We start from the raw sequence: 15,791 nt of genomic DNA on the forward strand, positions 1-15,791 counted from the left end.
TGTACCGCGTTTAGAATAAATTATTATTCATTAGCATACACAAGGTAATGAGAAGAAAATCAAGTGTCAGGAATCCAACAGTTATTTTGAATGTATTAGTCAAACAACAGCTTTGATGGGATTGATTGATGGAACTGAAAGGATGACTGGAAAATCTTCTACTTCATCCATCACCAGAAACAAACTGATATACACAGTTGTGTTCTCAGGGGGGGCATTCAACAGATCGCTTTATCTTGATCTTTTCCATCCACACATTGTTCATCAAGCTGCATGTCTTTCATGCAGAAGGAGACCACAGGAACACAGTCTTGTATGTGGCCATGTGGAACAGTCCCCCAAAGTGGCCCAGTGTGGGTGTTCAATCAAAAGTTTGTGAAAGAACAAAAATTGGTCAATATGTCTTCAGCTCAGTGAGGATAAAGAAGATGCCACAACAGATGTTTGATGCTCATTTTTAGAACATAAATACAAGTAGATGTAAGCTACACGCACCCTTTTTACATGCCGTATGATTCACAAACGCTACACTGCATTATTGTGGAGGGAGATGATCGAATTTGACTGAATTAGCAGGAAAAAAAACAATTAAGTTGCATGATAGAGTTCCATATCTCAAGTTTGTTTTGAAGTCAACTATGTTTGACTTTGGAGGTTCCCCTATAAATTTGAAAGGAACAGTAAGGATGGACTTTTATTGTGTTATGACCTCCACCCACCACACCAAACATAGTCACATGCATGCATGCACCTGCAAAACAGGACGTCCAGTGAAAAACAGATGCTTTCAATTCATAGAAAGGTAAACTGTCCCAGGACATTTACCATGTGCAGGTGCACATAAAGTGTGACGATTTATATTGCCGTGTGTTCTCCTTGCTATTAAATTTAAAAGTCAACACGCTAGGGCCCAGTTAACATCGGCTAACTCTCCATATGGGAGGAAGCTGCACCCATGGGATGTATAAGTATATGTCTCAAAACCAACTTGTGTAAGTCTTCATATATGTTTAAAAAAAGCACGATAAGAAAAGAAAGAAAAATTATAGTGCAATCCCAGCAAGGATGCTCATCATTCTTACGAGGGTATAAATCACGTGGAAATGTCAACAGTACCGTGAGTTTTACTCAAAAGTTAAGTACTAATAGTTTTTCATTTTCTTCATAGAGGGTATCTTGTTTTATTTTAAGTGAATATCAACTAAAGAAACGCAAGACCGTAGATTTTGTTTGAATGGGAATTATTTTTATGTTCATAATTTGGAGCTATGCAGCGATGCACTTCTTGTGTTATTTTTAAATATCAGTTCACCGAGTAGACAACTCCAGCATGGATTGGAGCCATGTCCATTTATTGGCTTTGTAAGATAATATTGGCTGAAAATGAGCAGGATTAACTTTTTGCATCTATTTTCGTTGGCCAAAAAATATTTTGTGGGTTTGAAGGAGTTATTTTCTCCGTAATAATTCAATACGTAAATTCGTTTCCATTTACGTCATAACCATAATCAATTTAATTTACGTTTTCTCAGCCTTTAATTCAAGCTTTGGCCATTGAAATCCCCGGATGTCAGAAAATCCAACGTAAAGTTGCAGCGGCCTCTGTCGTCGAAACAATATGATGACACTACTCTTTTCCTATTGGACGACATTGTGCACGTGATCATAACACGATCATGGCTACCTCCGCAGCGGTCCGCTCCAGCATGGGGATGACTTTCAGACTTTCGCGAGTTTTACCGGACTGTAGCACATGTCCTTTTTCCAGGATAAAGACGTGCACGACTCATTTACAGAGGAAAGACTCAGTGGACGCTTTTCGTAGCATTAACCGATACATGCAAACGAATACAGGTGAGTGCTTCACCTCGCTAGTTCGAGAAGGTTTCCAAATTTAACGTCTCTCCCTTTATGGCTACGAAAGTATGATGATGATGATGATTTAACGTCTAATTAGCAAATGCTCAGGACGAAATGTTAATATTTTTTTTGCATATGTCAGCTCTTAGTCGAGCTGAGTAATGTTTGTGTAACCTCACTTGCATGGCGTTATGAAATCTTGTGCAACAAGTTAACTATTCTCATGACGTATTTTACTTATTGGCCTTCTGTCTCTTAAGGTTCGCACCACAACGAGGACGCTAGCGCTGAAGAAGAGACCCAGGAGAATGTGTAAGTCTATAAATCATGTATGTAAGCCAAGTTTATCGTGGTTATCATAAACTAGCGAAATAACTCAAACAGAACAAAACAGTTTCGGTTAATATTTTTCATCTCTGGCTTTTCAATGATTTGCCACATTCAATGTCATAGTTTTTTTTTGCTTCACTTCAATGAATGCATTGTCAAGTCAGGCTGGAGAAAACAAATGATTCTGATTCAAGAGATATGTGGCTTAAATTAGGTTAAAGGCACATCCTGACTTGGGTTCAAATCACCGTAGAAACAACTCCATCATCCACCAAGGAGCCCTTGCAGATTTCCTTGAACTTTGCTTACTGCCTTTCAGGGTCAATGTGGTGTATGTAGACCGGTCGGGCCAGAGGATCCCAGTTAGAGCCAAAGTTGGAGACAATATTTTGTACTTAGCCCACAAGCATGGAATTGAACTAGAAGGTGGGTGTTTAAGCTGTTAAATGACTTTCATATCACAGGGTATCCACCACACAAATTACTTCCTTTTTAACAGTTTGGGAATTCTTGGGAACTAATAATCCTCATTATAATTTCCACAATTCTAGCTGTTCATTTACTTTTGTAAATAATGAACATACCATAGTTGAATGACGACCTGATAAAAGCTTTGTAAGTGCTATATTTTGCATATAACTTCTAGATTGTCTCAAATTAAATTGTGCAAGTGTACTTAATCGTGATATGCATATGATATTTTTTTCCATTCAGGGGCATGTGAGGCATCATTGGCCTGTTCAACATGCCACGTGTATGTAACCAGCGACCATTTAGACAAACTGCCTGAACCACATGAGAGGTAAGGTGTGCTTTTTAAATTGTGTTTTTCGAATGTTCAATTCAGTGCTAGCAAACGTTTGAAGATGACGTGAACGCTAATACACTCATGTTTTAAGGGAGGATGACATGCTGGACATGGCGCCCATGCTTCAGGAGAACTCCCGGCTCGGGTGCCAGATTATTCTTACCCCAGAGCTAGAGGGCATGGAGTTGACTTTACCCAAAGTCACGAGGAATTTCTACGTGGACGGACATGTTCCCAAACCTCATTGAGAAAAGGCACTGAGGATTGAGAGGGGCCAACCCAGAAAATGAGGGCATGCTAGGACGGGAGCGGGTTACTTTTAAAGAAATTTAGGGCTTGGGAAGTCCGTTGCAACCGCCCTGAAGATCTTGACTGACCAAATAACAGTTTACTGTGGTGGGCCTGTGGACTTGGGCAGAAATTGCTGAACTCGGTTATGGTTATTTTGAAAATGGAGCATTTAACATCTTTTTATTCACGTGGAATGTCTTTAGCATTGAGACAATTTCACAGTGTTCTTTGTTAACGACAACAAACGGCATCTACATTTAAGTTTGTCACAAAACGTTCACCTTCACAAAGGAGTTTTAGGGCCACACTGAGGAGATGATTTGTAGCCAAATATTATTCTGGTATTTTGAAATATTTCTCAAAATCACCCCACAGATAAATAAATATTTGATCAAAAATTTCACAATCACAGACTGAACATGTTGACAGTCGTCTTAATCTTCCAAAATATAGATTTCACAATTTTACGTAGTGTTTTCTCAGTACACAATGACTTTATTCTAGAATTTTTTTTGTCATGTAAAATTGCTACTCTGACTTTTTTTATATTTAATTACATACATGATTTAATTGCAAATGTTCTTGCTCATCTTAATTCTCATAAGTACTTTTTTCCCCCCAGTGTACCGCTAATACTCCTTCATACGACTGTACAGTGTTGAATTCAACATTTGGTGTCTTACACGCACAGTGTCGCTGTAAAATGCTCATCATTTCACTTAGACAATCTTTTTTATGACTTCTCATACACTATCATGCATTTCTTTCACATTTGTAGGGAGTATGACTACTCTTCAGTCAATGTACTGCTATGAAATCCTGATAAACATTTCAAATGTCTAAAAAAAATGGGTTTACCTTGAGGGAATTGTTCTCAACTTTTATGAAACAAAATTGCAACACGCTGCCAAATGCCAATGAAGGAGTCTGCCAGGTTAACCTCTTGTTCTATTTGCAACGTACTACTGTACATGTCCAACTTATACGCACACATTTAAGTCTCAAACGTACGGTATATATCAAGTATTTAAAATTGTGCAATAAAGTACTATTTTAAAGCTGTATTGTGTGCACTTTTTCTCGACCAGTCTATGATGAATGCTAAAGTGCTCTGAATTTTTAAGCGACATTAAATTAGTGGCGGTAGCAGTAGTAGTAAGTAAATATTACCCTAAGTCACTTTTACGTGAAGTCCTCTCTGGGAAAAGTGCAATTCAGTTTAACTTCATTTTTTGTTGTTTGGCCCTGGAGGGCTGAAATTTTGCATGTTTTAGATATCTCCCTCCTCCAACATACCTGATTTAAAATGATTAGTATTATTATTGGTCTCCTGGAATGATTGTTTTAATCGGGTGTATTGGAGTCTGCAGTAAGTTAGAGCAATGCAATGCCCCAAAATAAATTTATTAACACTCCACTATATATTTTCCCCAAAAAACAAAAACCTGAATGAAATACTGATTATAATATGAAATGGGATTCTTAGGCCATTCATTTAAGAGGGTAAAGCCCGTAATTTTAATCCGTCTACAAAAAAAATCGACTTTTAAATAACTTTATTGTTTTGTGTCGAATAGTTTTTGGGAACAATCGCGCGAACTTGTCCAGCTGCAACAATTAAGTTTAAGATAGCGTCAGCTGCGCCAAACTTACTCTTTTGATGTCAGCCAAAAGCCGCCACATCCGTGTGCAAAATCCGTTAGATTGTTTAATTTAAGGTAAGTGACAACATTGTTTTTATTTGCTCCAAAATTGTTTTTAAACCCCTTGACAAATTTGTCGAGTAGTTAAGGACTTAAAGTGGCCGCAACAATGGCGAGAAACTACTCGACTGCTCTGTGCCGCTGCGTGCGCAGTCCTGTCAATAAATATTGCCACAGAATTTGCCATTAGTGCACGATAAATGCAATTTTTAACAACTAAATAATTACCCTAGATAGATATTTTTTGGTGACTTGTAAATTGTACGGTCACTCCGTAAATTAAAGTCGATATACGTAAAGTCATTCTGAACACTGAGAAGACGCCATAAGAACACGACCGGTTTCACTCAATGTAAAACGTACTGTCATTTTTTTTTCATAATGTTTTAAAGTTCGAACAGTTTTGACTAATAGCGTGCGGGACTTGATAAAATGTTAAGACGCTCATCGATTTTATTGACAGCATTGTTTGATACTGAAAAAGTTTGAAACGCGACACGTCACTTGTGCGACCCCACTGCAAAGAACATGTTGAGAGAAATAATTTCAAATCATAGAATTAAATCTTGGAAATTCACTTCAAGTCTACAAGAGAATAAAATGTGACAACTGTGATTCTTGTTTTGAAACTCAATGCATGTTGGAATGAGAATTCATCAATTTGAATAGAGGCGATTTAGTGGATTTCCATAACAACTCTCTTGGTATATGTTATTCTTATCTTAAAAATTGTTTGTTCATCATGCAGATATGAGCAAAGGTCAAAGGTCAGAGTTGGCCATCTTTCAGAGGGTGGCGGAACAAGACTCCTCCGAAACTTCACTCGGCTACCTTTTCCAGGAGGTTTCTAAACTTGAGACCTCCTTACAAAGTGGGTTACTGGGCACCAAATCACTGTCTGACTGGCTGAAAGACAGTCAAACTGAAAATGTTGAAAGGCCTCAAACCTCCAACAACTCTTATGAACACGAAGACAGTGTGGTGAGCGGCAAGGTGGAAATTGCCGTGGAGAACCCACCTGGAGGCCCTTGGACAGCGTTGAATCTGATCAATCTACATTGTAAGAGGCTCATGGATCACGGAGAAGACAAGGCGGACTCAAGACTATTTCCCATTGTCTACGATGTCCCTTCTGCCTGCAAATCAGGAACTGGGAACAATGCAGGGGTCTCCACTTGTGTCGTGCCAGTAGGAAATGAGCAAGACAACTGCTTTTCATCTAAACCCAAGACAGACTTGACTTGTCATGAACCACCACAGATGGCTGACAAAGACGCGGCGGAGGAAGAAGCTTTGGCATCTTCTCAGCAATCTAAAACACAGCCAGAGTTGAATGCTGACATGTTGGAGGGGAGTGATGGCAGCTCTTCCGCTGAACATGGCCATGAAAGTACTTTGTCCTCTGTGCACGTGTCTGGTACAAGCCCGACTAGTCCAAAAGGTTCTGACAACGTGAAGCGATTTTGTCCAGCTCTCCCCCTCGACCACAATGCAAACCTAGTGTTGGGCTGTCATTCGCCCGTCAAACCAGCTGACGGCGTGATGCCATCCAAATCATTTGAGAAGAAACTGCAGCACTCTCCCACCAGCACAGTGACCTCACATTTGAGGTCAAAGGAGGTAAATGAAACACCAGCCACTCAGCACTTGCGGGGAACCAAAAGAGCTAGAAAGCAACCCAATCCCAGCCGCAGTGGCGACATCCATGACCCGCACTTCCAAGGAGTGACGTTTCGGATGCACGCAAAGATGAATGACAGCGGGGAACAGTGTCGGCTCTGCGTAACATGCAAGTACAGGTGAGGACTGGCCTAATAAAATAATACAATCTGCGGTGTATATTGTGTATCTCTAATTGGTCTTATTTTGGGTCCTCCTTTTCCATCTCAGCAAGAAGCTCCGCAAACAGAGGAGGAGGAGGAGGACGCTGAGCAACTCGGATGGGGAAAGCGAACCCACTGCCTCAAGTACCTGCACTGTCGTCAAGCCACTCTCAATTTTACAACAGTGCGCTCCAGTATTTAAAAGAACCTGTAAAATAAAAATAAATGTCTAAACCACGCAAAATAGTTTTAACAATCCTGTCAAAGTTAACATAGAAATAAGGCTGCAAAACTAAGAAATCAAGTAGTCACCAATGCTCGCAAGTGTTTGGGGGCGTGTCTGCAAAATACACAGAAATGACGTCCCACTCAATCAAAAATCACATAAGGCATCAATATCTAGCCAACTGCAAACTCTAAAAATGTGTATTCTATTTTTATTTTATGATTTTACCCAACAGGAACTTTGAAATGTGACGGGCACTAAAACATTTACATGTTGCAACCAAAGGGGAACAATTGATATTTTTACTATTAAGAGCATATTTGGTTTATCTGAGTTTTTATTCTGTTCATTCAACAAATTATTTAATGCTATATTTTGCCCACTGGGAGGCGCTGCTACACACCTTATTTGGGAACGGGCTGTCACCTCGCCCTCTATCAACAGTAACAAACATGCAGAACATTAGAGTTGTGTTGTCATATGTTACATAAGAATGCATGCAATCTAAAAAATTTAAATCTTTGCTTAAACATTCTATATGAGAATAATCGCACAGAGCACCACACAAATGTTAAAAAAAAAAAGAATACTAAAGTAATTTAATTTACTCCTAAATGTAATTGTTGGGTCTGCTTAATTCAATACAAAATATCTGATATCTAATTACTAATTGATTAAAGTACTAATTAAGGTGTGTTGCCTGCCACTAGGGGGCAAGATTTGCGCATCGTGCCTCACCAGAAAGACCCCATTGTGGAGAGATGCAGAAGACGGGACACCTCTTTGTAACGCATGTGGCATAAGGTATTTCATTCTTTTCAACATTCACACAGATTAGTTAAGCTTGTATTTTTTTTCACCTCCATTTTGCACCTCTGCATGCATTTGTGTTTTTTTTTTACCCTCATACATTCTAACTATTATTTTCTTGGTTTTTTTTAAAGGTACAAGAAGTACAGGGTACGCTGTGTCTATTGCTGGCATGTCCCGAAAAAAACAGGCAACTCCAGCTCGATCTGCCTCAAATGTGGAAATCGTGTGAGGCTTACTTCTGCTCAACGCAAACATACCACCTAGGAGGACAAGTACGACTCCCCCCCCCCCCCCCCCCCCCCCTCCCTCCACACCGAGCTATGCAAACTCTTAGACACCAGATTTCAACGCACACCTCTTAAATTCACCATTCAACAGAAATCTGCATTTGACCATTCATGGTTAAGTGTCTCACTATCCCTTTTGACTTTCACGATGACAAAGTTGCTCGACTGCTTAATCCATGATCACTCAAAGGTGCATCAGTCAACAAACACTGGTGGCAAAACTTTTAAACGCCTCTTAAATTTAATATATTTGCCGAAGGGAGATGTTATAAAAACACTATAAAAACAAGTTTAAATATTTGTTTGTTGCTGTTCAGTCCAAAAATATATAAATACACGTTTGAACGGATCTTTGCCTGCTTTGGGGTGAAATGTAATGCGGAGTGTCAATCTTAAAGTGTGACGGTCATATTGTGTGCTGTGTTAAAAGTGACGCGTTTTGTTGCGCTCAGTAATTGATGTTCTTTTTATTTTTGTCAGTGTGTGCCTTGGGGTGTTTAATTTGTTTTGTTTACTGTGCTTGATTGTGCTTTTGGGTGTTTTGGTTTTCTTGGCTTGCATGTTTGTGAGGAAATAAAACGTTTTTTGTGTGAACATGTGCTGGTCTAGATTAATTTCTGTGTGAATAGCATGCTGAGTTGCCTCATTTGAGCAGAGATGACTCATTTTAGGTATATTAATTACATTCATGTAAGAAGAAGGATAATGCATTTTATATAAAAAAACTATAAACAAACTAATGGGAGGAAAGTGGCGTGTCTTTGTTCTGTGAGCCCACATGCAGTGTGGACCGCTCTCCGCGGTGGGTGGCCTCGCATGGACGGACGGGATACTGTACAAACAATTGTTTTAATAAACACATGACGTCTTTCTCTAATTCCAAACAGCCAAAGAGTGTTTCCTCTCTTAACTTTGCCAAAACATGCACCAATGAGCGCCAAAGGAAATGAGCTGAATGAGCCAAGCACATAAAATCAGGCCTGCTAAAATGAAGGTTTGATTTTCCAAATCAAGCATCATTAGCCACAAGTCTCACCCGCTGTGCTCATTTCTAACATCAAATGCAAAATAAGGTTACGGGACAAATACCAACGCAAATAAACGCCTCTATTACCCCCCCCTCCCCTGAAACAAATAACAGATGGTATTATTGTACTGTACAGGCAGAGCTGGCCTATAAATAGCAAAACTCCACAAATCATTGATTCGCCAATAGTTGGCATTTGTACAAATTATCTAATAAAATTTAATTAATTTTATATTTAATATATGCATTGTATTTAAATCAATATATTACTCAAGTGCAGCAAATCATTTATGCCGAATTAGTATTCTGCAGTTGATTAAAAAAAAAAAATCAGGAAATACACCATTTAAATACTCAGTATAATGAAAATAGTGAAGGCATTTTTTTTTTTAAAATCCATTTTCTGTGTTGAACCTCATTACGATTGGACTCCTCAGGGGATGTTTGAAAGAGGTGGTGCTGTTTAGGTCAGGAGGAGGAGGAGGAGGCAGAGGATGTTAAAAGTCCAAGATTTAGTCAGCAAAGCAAAGCGAAGACTTGTGCTTTGTCTTCACCCTTTTTGGACCTACTCACAGCGAGGACCATGACTTTGGAGTGCAAATCTACTGAGCACGTGCACCTCGGCATGTGGACTGGTGGTGAACAACAAGAAGACGTGGATCTCTCAGCACGGGAGGACCAGAGCGATGTAATGGCCCGACTCTACGGCATTTCTACTTCTCCAGTGAAGCCCCCTTACTCTTACATTGCTCTCATCACCATGGCGATCCTCCAGAGCCCCAAGAAGAGACTCACCCTCAGTCAGATCTGTGATTTCATCAGCCAGAACTTTGCCTACTATCGAAACAAGTTCCCCGCTTGGCACAACTCAATCCGACACAACCTGTCTTTGAACGACTGCTTCATCAAGATCCCCCGGGAGCCCGGCGTTCCCGGAAAGGGGAATTTCTGGACTTTGGACCCCATGTCGGTCGATATGTTTGCAAACGGGAGCTTTCTTCGGCGGAGGAAACGCTTCACGAGACAACAGCGACCTTGGAAGACAGTCAGCGACTCTGTCCTGCCGGGCGCTCTTCAACCTGGACCCACCAGAATCCCTCTGCTTCAACCTGAGCCATACCGCCAACTGAGCCTTGGAGGTTTTTTAAACACCCAGGCTCGGCCCGGGAGTCCCTCTATAAGAACTTTGATTCCTTCACTTCTTTCCAAGAGATTGCCGTCTGCTTTGGACATCTGCACGTCCATCCAGCCTTTGGACAGGAACTTTCCCTTGACCTATGCTGTATCACTTCATGGGAGGACACCTAATAACATCTTTAAGGATCCAAAACAATCCTTTTGCTTTAGTTCTGCAATTGCTTGATGGCCATTTATAGTGCTTTTTAAAATTGCATATCTTCTTTTTTTATTTTTCTTCCAAATTCAGAATAATCATATAACACTTATCACATAATGAAAGTGTATTTGAAAATAATTCAGTGGACAGAGAATGTGCTTCCTCTTCAAATGTATCTGGCTTTTTTTTTTTTAGCTCTTTGTAACACGTTTAATCGATACTAATCAGACTGAAATGTATGACATGCCGATTGTGTGCGTTTATATGAATATATTTCATTAAAAAACAAGTGAACATTACAAAACAAATCAAACTATGATTTCTATTTATTCCACTTTTCTTGTATTTCACAATGTAACATTAATAGAACTAACTCATTGCAATTTCAGATGTGGAAATATTCAGAGCAAAAGTTACATCATTGAAAAATGGAAGTTTTGCTCAAGAAAATATTTTGGCCAATGTCAATTTCCTATTTACAATAAATGACAACTAATCCTTTGTGAAATGGTGCAAACACTCAAATTCACAGTGTTTACTACCCCAAATAACCTGCTGCAACAACATTCACTCGTTCTGCTACACAAGAGCAACGTTGTTACACTCACACACAAACACACACACGGTGAGATGAACTCTAATAAATCTAACAAGCACAGCATAAACCAAAATAACATTTCACAGTTGCAGGTAACTCACACGAATGTTGTTTTTCCACACTGGCGGTGTCCAAACACGCAGCGTCAGGTGAAGGCCAAACCAGGAAGTCTTCAAATACAAACAGAAACACATAAATATAATTTGAAGTCAGGCAGCACAACACATCTTGATCACGTTAAATTTTTGGTTGAAGCTTGTATGCAGCCTTCATGGAGACACAGAAGAATTGTTCAAAAGATTGCCCTCACTTAGTCCTGTTAACAGACACAAGCCAGACGCAGAACTCTGCAAGAATGATTACTTTATAAATTTCTCACCGTTGAATAATCATCTTGCATCTCTGCAAAAAAATATACGTTTTATTCATTAAAGAAAAATGTACAGTTGGTTTGACTACTCATAGAAGATAGCGAGTGAGGAGGAACCAGGTCTGCATGACTCGGAGCACATGTGTCTGTCAGATGTTCATCTCACCTCCATTTGTCGATTACGCCCCGCCCACCTCTCCTTCAGGGCACGCGTGGTGTTAATCCGTCCCTCCTCCATCTGGACCGGACCACCCGCGCACAAGCGGCCCACCAGGAGACAGACGGTGGACCTGTGTGCACAACTGCGGATGTCAGGTGGGCAGAAAATAAGCAAAGTGAAAATAACAAGCCAAATTCACCAGACAATTCATTAGGCCCACCAAGTCTGATTTATTGAAGTTATAATCACAATCAGCATTTTTGGCTTGACCTTGATTTAATGAACACATGTGTACACATACAAATTACTTTTAATTTTCAATCCAATTTCTGTTCCGAAGTACATCATTTTATGAACGCGTTGAGGTACAATGAAGTACACAAAACGTTGAACGGTAAACGTTTGTTGCCCTCTAGTGGCAAAAGAATAAAACTGTAGAAATTTTCTCCGACCACGAGAGGGCACTGTACTCACGTCAATGGTTTGACTCAGTCAACTAAATTTTGCGTGGAAGACCTTGTACCCCAAAAAAACCTTTCACTCAAAAGTGAAAGCAGTTAAGGGCGACTCTTTTTTTTTTGCTACTTTTCAGTCCTCATGGATTCCAGGGTGGCAGCTCACCCATGACCCAAATAATGATAATAATAATAATAATAATAATAATAATAATAATAATAATAATAATAATAATAATAATACACCACATGAAGCTTGTATTTATTTTCAAATAAGAAATGATGCAGAAATCTGCCTACTGAAAATGTAGTCACGCAATTGGCATTCAAGCGCTTTTGTGTGGTTACAATGGAGTTAGGTCTCACATATGGTAATAAAATCAAACCTTAAGGCCGGACGGATACTTCATATAACAACATTTCAGTTCACGCTAGCAAGGAGCAGAAGGACAATGAGAGAAGCGTGTGAGAGAAAGTTGGAAAGCGATGCAGCGTTTCCTATTATTACAGGATGGAGGTCGACAACAAGCCACACTCGAATGCAACGGTGGAATTTGGGCCGTGCAAGTGCTGATGATGAGAAATATGACACAAGGAAGACTGTGTCACCGTGACCGGAGGATACTCTCACAACACACCAACAATGGATCTTACACTAGATTAGAATCAATTTTTATCCGTATGGCATCGTTTGCAAAAAAAGTGACACGTATTTATGAATCTACACTTTTACTAGCAATCACATAAAAAAAGGAGCCATATTAAACAAAGTTGAGAGCTCATTTGACCCCTGCAGGTACCATAATCAGGTGTACCTAATGAAGTGGCCAGTGAGTGCATTTCTCTGTGTTCTTCTCAGCGCAGCGTCCCTGGCTTGTGTCCAAGTGTTGATGAGGAAAGTAGAGGGTGTGTTCAATCGAGGAAACAATTGATTGGGCCCATTATGTTCTCATTAGCCTCCTGCCTGAAATCCCCCAAAGGAAGTCTAAAGAGAGATAGACTGTTTATCCTTGACTCGTCCAGTCAATGTCCCTGTGCCTGCATCTTTTGTTTTCAACCCACAGTTTATGTGAAAGTTAGTGATGCTATCCTCCACCTGTGGCCATGGCAGACATATCCTATGTGGAAAAGTCTGTAATCCAAGTGCCCTTTTCAGCTCCACTATATAGCCCAACCATCAGGCCTCGTAAAAGCGAACCAGGAAGTGTGCACAGGAAACAGCTGGAGCCTGCATCCGCTCACTCGCCCCATGCCAGGTGCATCCTGGGAAACTGAGCCATGTGTGACCATCGACATGCGATTGAAGCTGTCACAGTTCTGGAGGATTCAAGTAATTGAGAGAAAATATTCATCAAGTTTAAAAAAGAAAAAAAATTGGTCATAATATTGACAATTTATTTATTTTATTTAATCATAAAGCCAATTATTTATATAATAAAGCTATCATTTTAACTGATTTTTTTAAAATATTACATGAAAGTCAAAATTTTTTATTTTCTTTGCTACTCGGAGAATTAGGATTAACTAGAACCTGACCACAATAATGCGCAGAAGGGTTTAAGCCATAATATTACTTATTTTACTCATATTATGAATAGTTCAGGACAATGAAGATAATAAAAGACAATGAGCGCGTGTGTCCTGGCAAGTGCTTGCACCATTGTTTGCCACTTTCTCCATCAATTGCACCGTTAATATTGCTCCAAACAATTAGCTCCTATGATCACTATCACCGTGCACACAATCGTGTTTACATGCTGCAAAGGAAACATGGCCACTTGGTGGAGTGTGTCTCGTTTCGCTCTGTTCGTGTGTGCGTGTGTGTGTTTTTTAAATTTAATCTAAAATAGATTAATATTTTTTTTTAATCAATTGCAATGCTTTTAGATTTTACTCATGTGGTTTATTTTTCACAATTTTTCTTTTTAAACAAATATATATCTTTTTTCATTCCAAACGCCCCCTTGTCAATTCTCTCTAGATTTTGTTTCAGTCCCAAATGTATTTTTGTGTGTTGATGGGTTGATCAAGATGAACTGCAGCTGTTGGATGCAAATTAGCAAAATTTAACATTGGCGGAGCTCGAGGGGGGGGGGGGTTAGGTTCGTGGGGGCAGTGGTCTCGCCTGACCTGACTTTTGGATATTTTCATGGTTTTTTTTCCACATTTCTATCCATCAATTAATCAGCAAAAATGGGTTGACAAAAAAATATTTTACAGGCCACCTAAGATATACTTGATCCCCCCATGGCCCCCCCAAAGAAAAAAACACTAGCTCCGCCATTCAATAGTCACCTGCATATGCACTCTCATGTGCAGCCATGATGATGATGATGATGATGATGATGACGAGCACAGGGTACAGTATGGTGCTGATGACAGATTTGTCACGGAGTTACTCAGCAAAGCCTTGTCTTTCCCAGGACCTCCAAGGTCACATTACAGTGGAGTGGACATCATGAGTGTGTGCGGGTGAGCGTCTGAGGAGGAAACCACCGAGGGAATGGAAAAGAGGTGCTGACCTCCAGGTTGGGACATTAGCAGACGGCCATCGCTCGCCTGAGAACAAAGAGCAGCTATGATGAGGCACATTTAGGAAGGAAGTTGGAGAGGAAAGTGGCCATGATGACGACGCTTATTGGCCATCAGCGACACAGGTGCTCAATGCCAACACATCCCAAATTCCCACTCAAGTTCCATGAATGAAAAATGTTCCATCCTGTAAGACACACACAAACACATACAGACACACTTGAGCTCCCTGACGAACATAGGCAGATTACACTGGGGAACGCCATTTTTCTTTTCTGACAGCTGTCTTAGGGTGAAGAATCCAAAACTGTTTTTCTCTATCATGCTCTCTTTTTTTTGGAGCTATAGGATGGAATTTTTTTTTACCAGTGTGTATGTATGGAATACCGTATTTTCTGTACTATTAGGCGCACCTAAAAACTTCCAATTTTCTCAAAAGTGCGTCTTATAATCCAATGCGACTTATATATGGACCAATATGGATTCGTGGGTGAGGACTAATTTATTAAAGTAAGCTTTACGTGTTTATTTTGCGTGGTGTGTGATATTAACATTTGAGCAACATTGAGTTATTGATATATTGTTATTGTTTTCACTATTTCGAGTGTTACGATATTGTGATTGCATTAACATTTGAGCAACGTTGAGTTATTTATTCTATGCGCCTTATAATCCGGTGCGCTTTATATATGGACAAAGTTTTAAAATGGGCCATTCACTGAATGTGCGCCTTATAATCCGGTGCGCCTTATAGTGCGGAAAATACGGTAATTACAAACTTTGAAAACAACAACAATAGCATAGAATTAGGTTAAGCGAAACCTCTTAAAAACCTCCTAAATGTTACTGCGCTAGCTTTCTGTTTGCAGATATTAATAGTACTGACCTCTCTCCGAACTGTCTCAATTGCACAAACAAGTTTGCCACGTATTTGTACAATACGTGAGTCCCGCTCTTTTTATTGCTTCTATGCTATAGCTAACATTAAAACAAGACAGTCGCATTAGCATTGACGTCTATTGCTTATTTTTAGAACAGATCTGTATTGTGTTGTATAATCACATACATGTTCCTGTTTTCACGTGGGTGTCAAAGCAATAATCAAGTTGCTGTTTTTTTCAATATACTCCCATATTTTCATATTTTTAGCACGAGCATAATCATGTATGAAC

At 39.7% G+C, this 15,791-nt stretch overlaps 4 protein-coding genes across 5 annotated transcripts in view; 3 read left to right on the forward strand and 1 right to left on the reverse strand.

The window, feature by feature from the left end:
* s1pr5b (sphingosine-1-phosphate receptor 5b) overlaps positions 1–11,630 on the reverse strand; it is a 33,904-nt gene extending 22,274 nt beyond the window's left edge. Inside the window, exons 1-2 of the mRNA XM_088374312.1 lie at positions 11,482–11,630; positions 11,204–11,272 (exon numbers count right to left, since the gene is read on the reverse strand). The gene's annotated coding sequence lies outside the window, so the exon portion shown is untranslated. The remainder of the gene's footprint in view (positions 1–11,203; positions 11,273–11,481) is intronic.
* fdx2 (ferredoxin 2) lies at positions 1,602–4,351 on the forward strand. Its single transcript, XM_088374750.1, has 5 exons — positions 1,602–1,854; positions 2,121–2,172; positions 2,510–2,616; positions 2,905–2,992; positions 3,090–4,351. The coding sequence occupies exons 1-5, from the start codon at positions 1,677–1,679 to the stop codon at positions 3,244–3,246; spliced, it is 582 nt and encodes a 193-aa protein (XP_088230876.1). The 5' UTR covers positions 1,602–1,676; the 3' UTR covers positions 3,247–4,351.
* On the forward strand, positions 4,854–8,737 carry zglp1 (zinc finger GATA like protein 1). Of its 2 annotated transcripts, none has more exons than XM_088374310.1 (5): positions 4,854–5,007; positions 5,741–6,791; positions 6,883–6,959; positions 7,752–7,845; positions 7,986–8,737. In XM_088374310.1, the coding sequence occupies exons 2-5, from the start codon at positions 5,743–5,745 to the stop codon at positions 8,116–8,118; spliced, it is 1,353 nt and encodes a 450-aa protein (XP_088230436.1). In that variant the 5' UTR covers positions 4,854–5,007; positions 5,741–5,742; the 3' UTR covers positions 8,119–8,737. The 2 variants fall into 2 exon arrangements, with proteins under 2 accessions (XP_088230436.1, XP_088230437.1); XM_088374311.1 differs by having other exon boundaries at positions 6,883–6,999; positions 7,986–8,160.
* LOC148399459 (forkhead box protein D5-B-like) lies at positions 9,713–10,674 on the forward strand. Its single transcript, XM_088374073.1, has one exon. The coding sequence runs from the start codon at positions 9,752–9,754 to the stop codon at positions 10,529–10,531; it is 780 nt and encodes a 259-aa protein (XP_088230199.1). The 5' UTR covers positions 9,713–9,751; the 3' UTR covers positions 10,532–10,674.
* Positions 11,631–15,791: the final 4,161 nt, after the last annotated feature.

The sequence above is a fragment of the Syngnathus floridae genome, chromosome 4, assembly GCF_059516105.1.
Source record: "Syngnathus floridae isolate MCC-2025c chromosome 4, RoL_Sflo_1.0, whole genome shotgun sequence".
NCBI classification, from domain to species: domain Eukaryota; kingdom Metazoa; phylum Chordata; class Actinopteri; order Syngnathiformes; family Syngnathidae; genus Syngnathus; species Syngnathus floridae.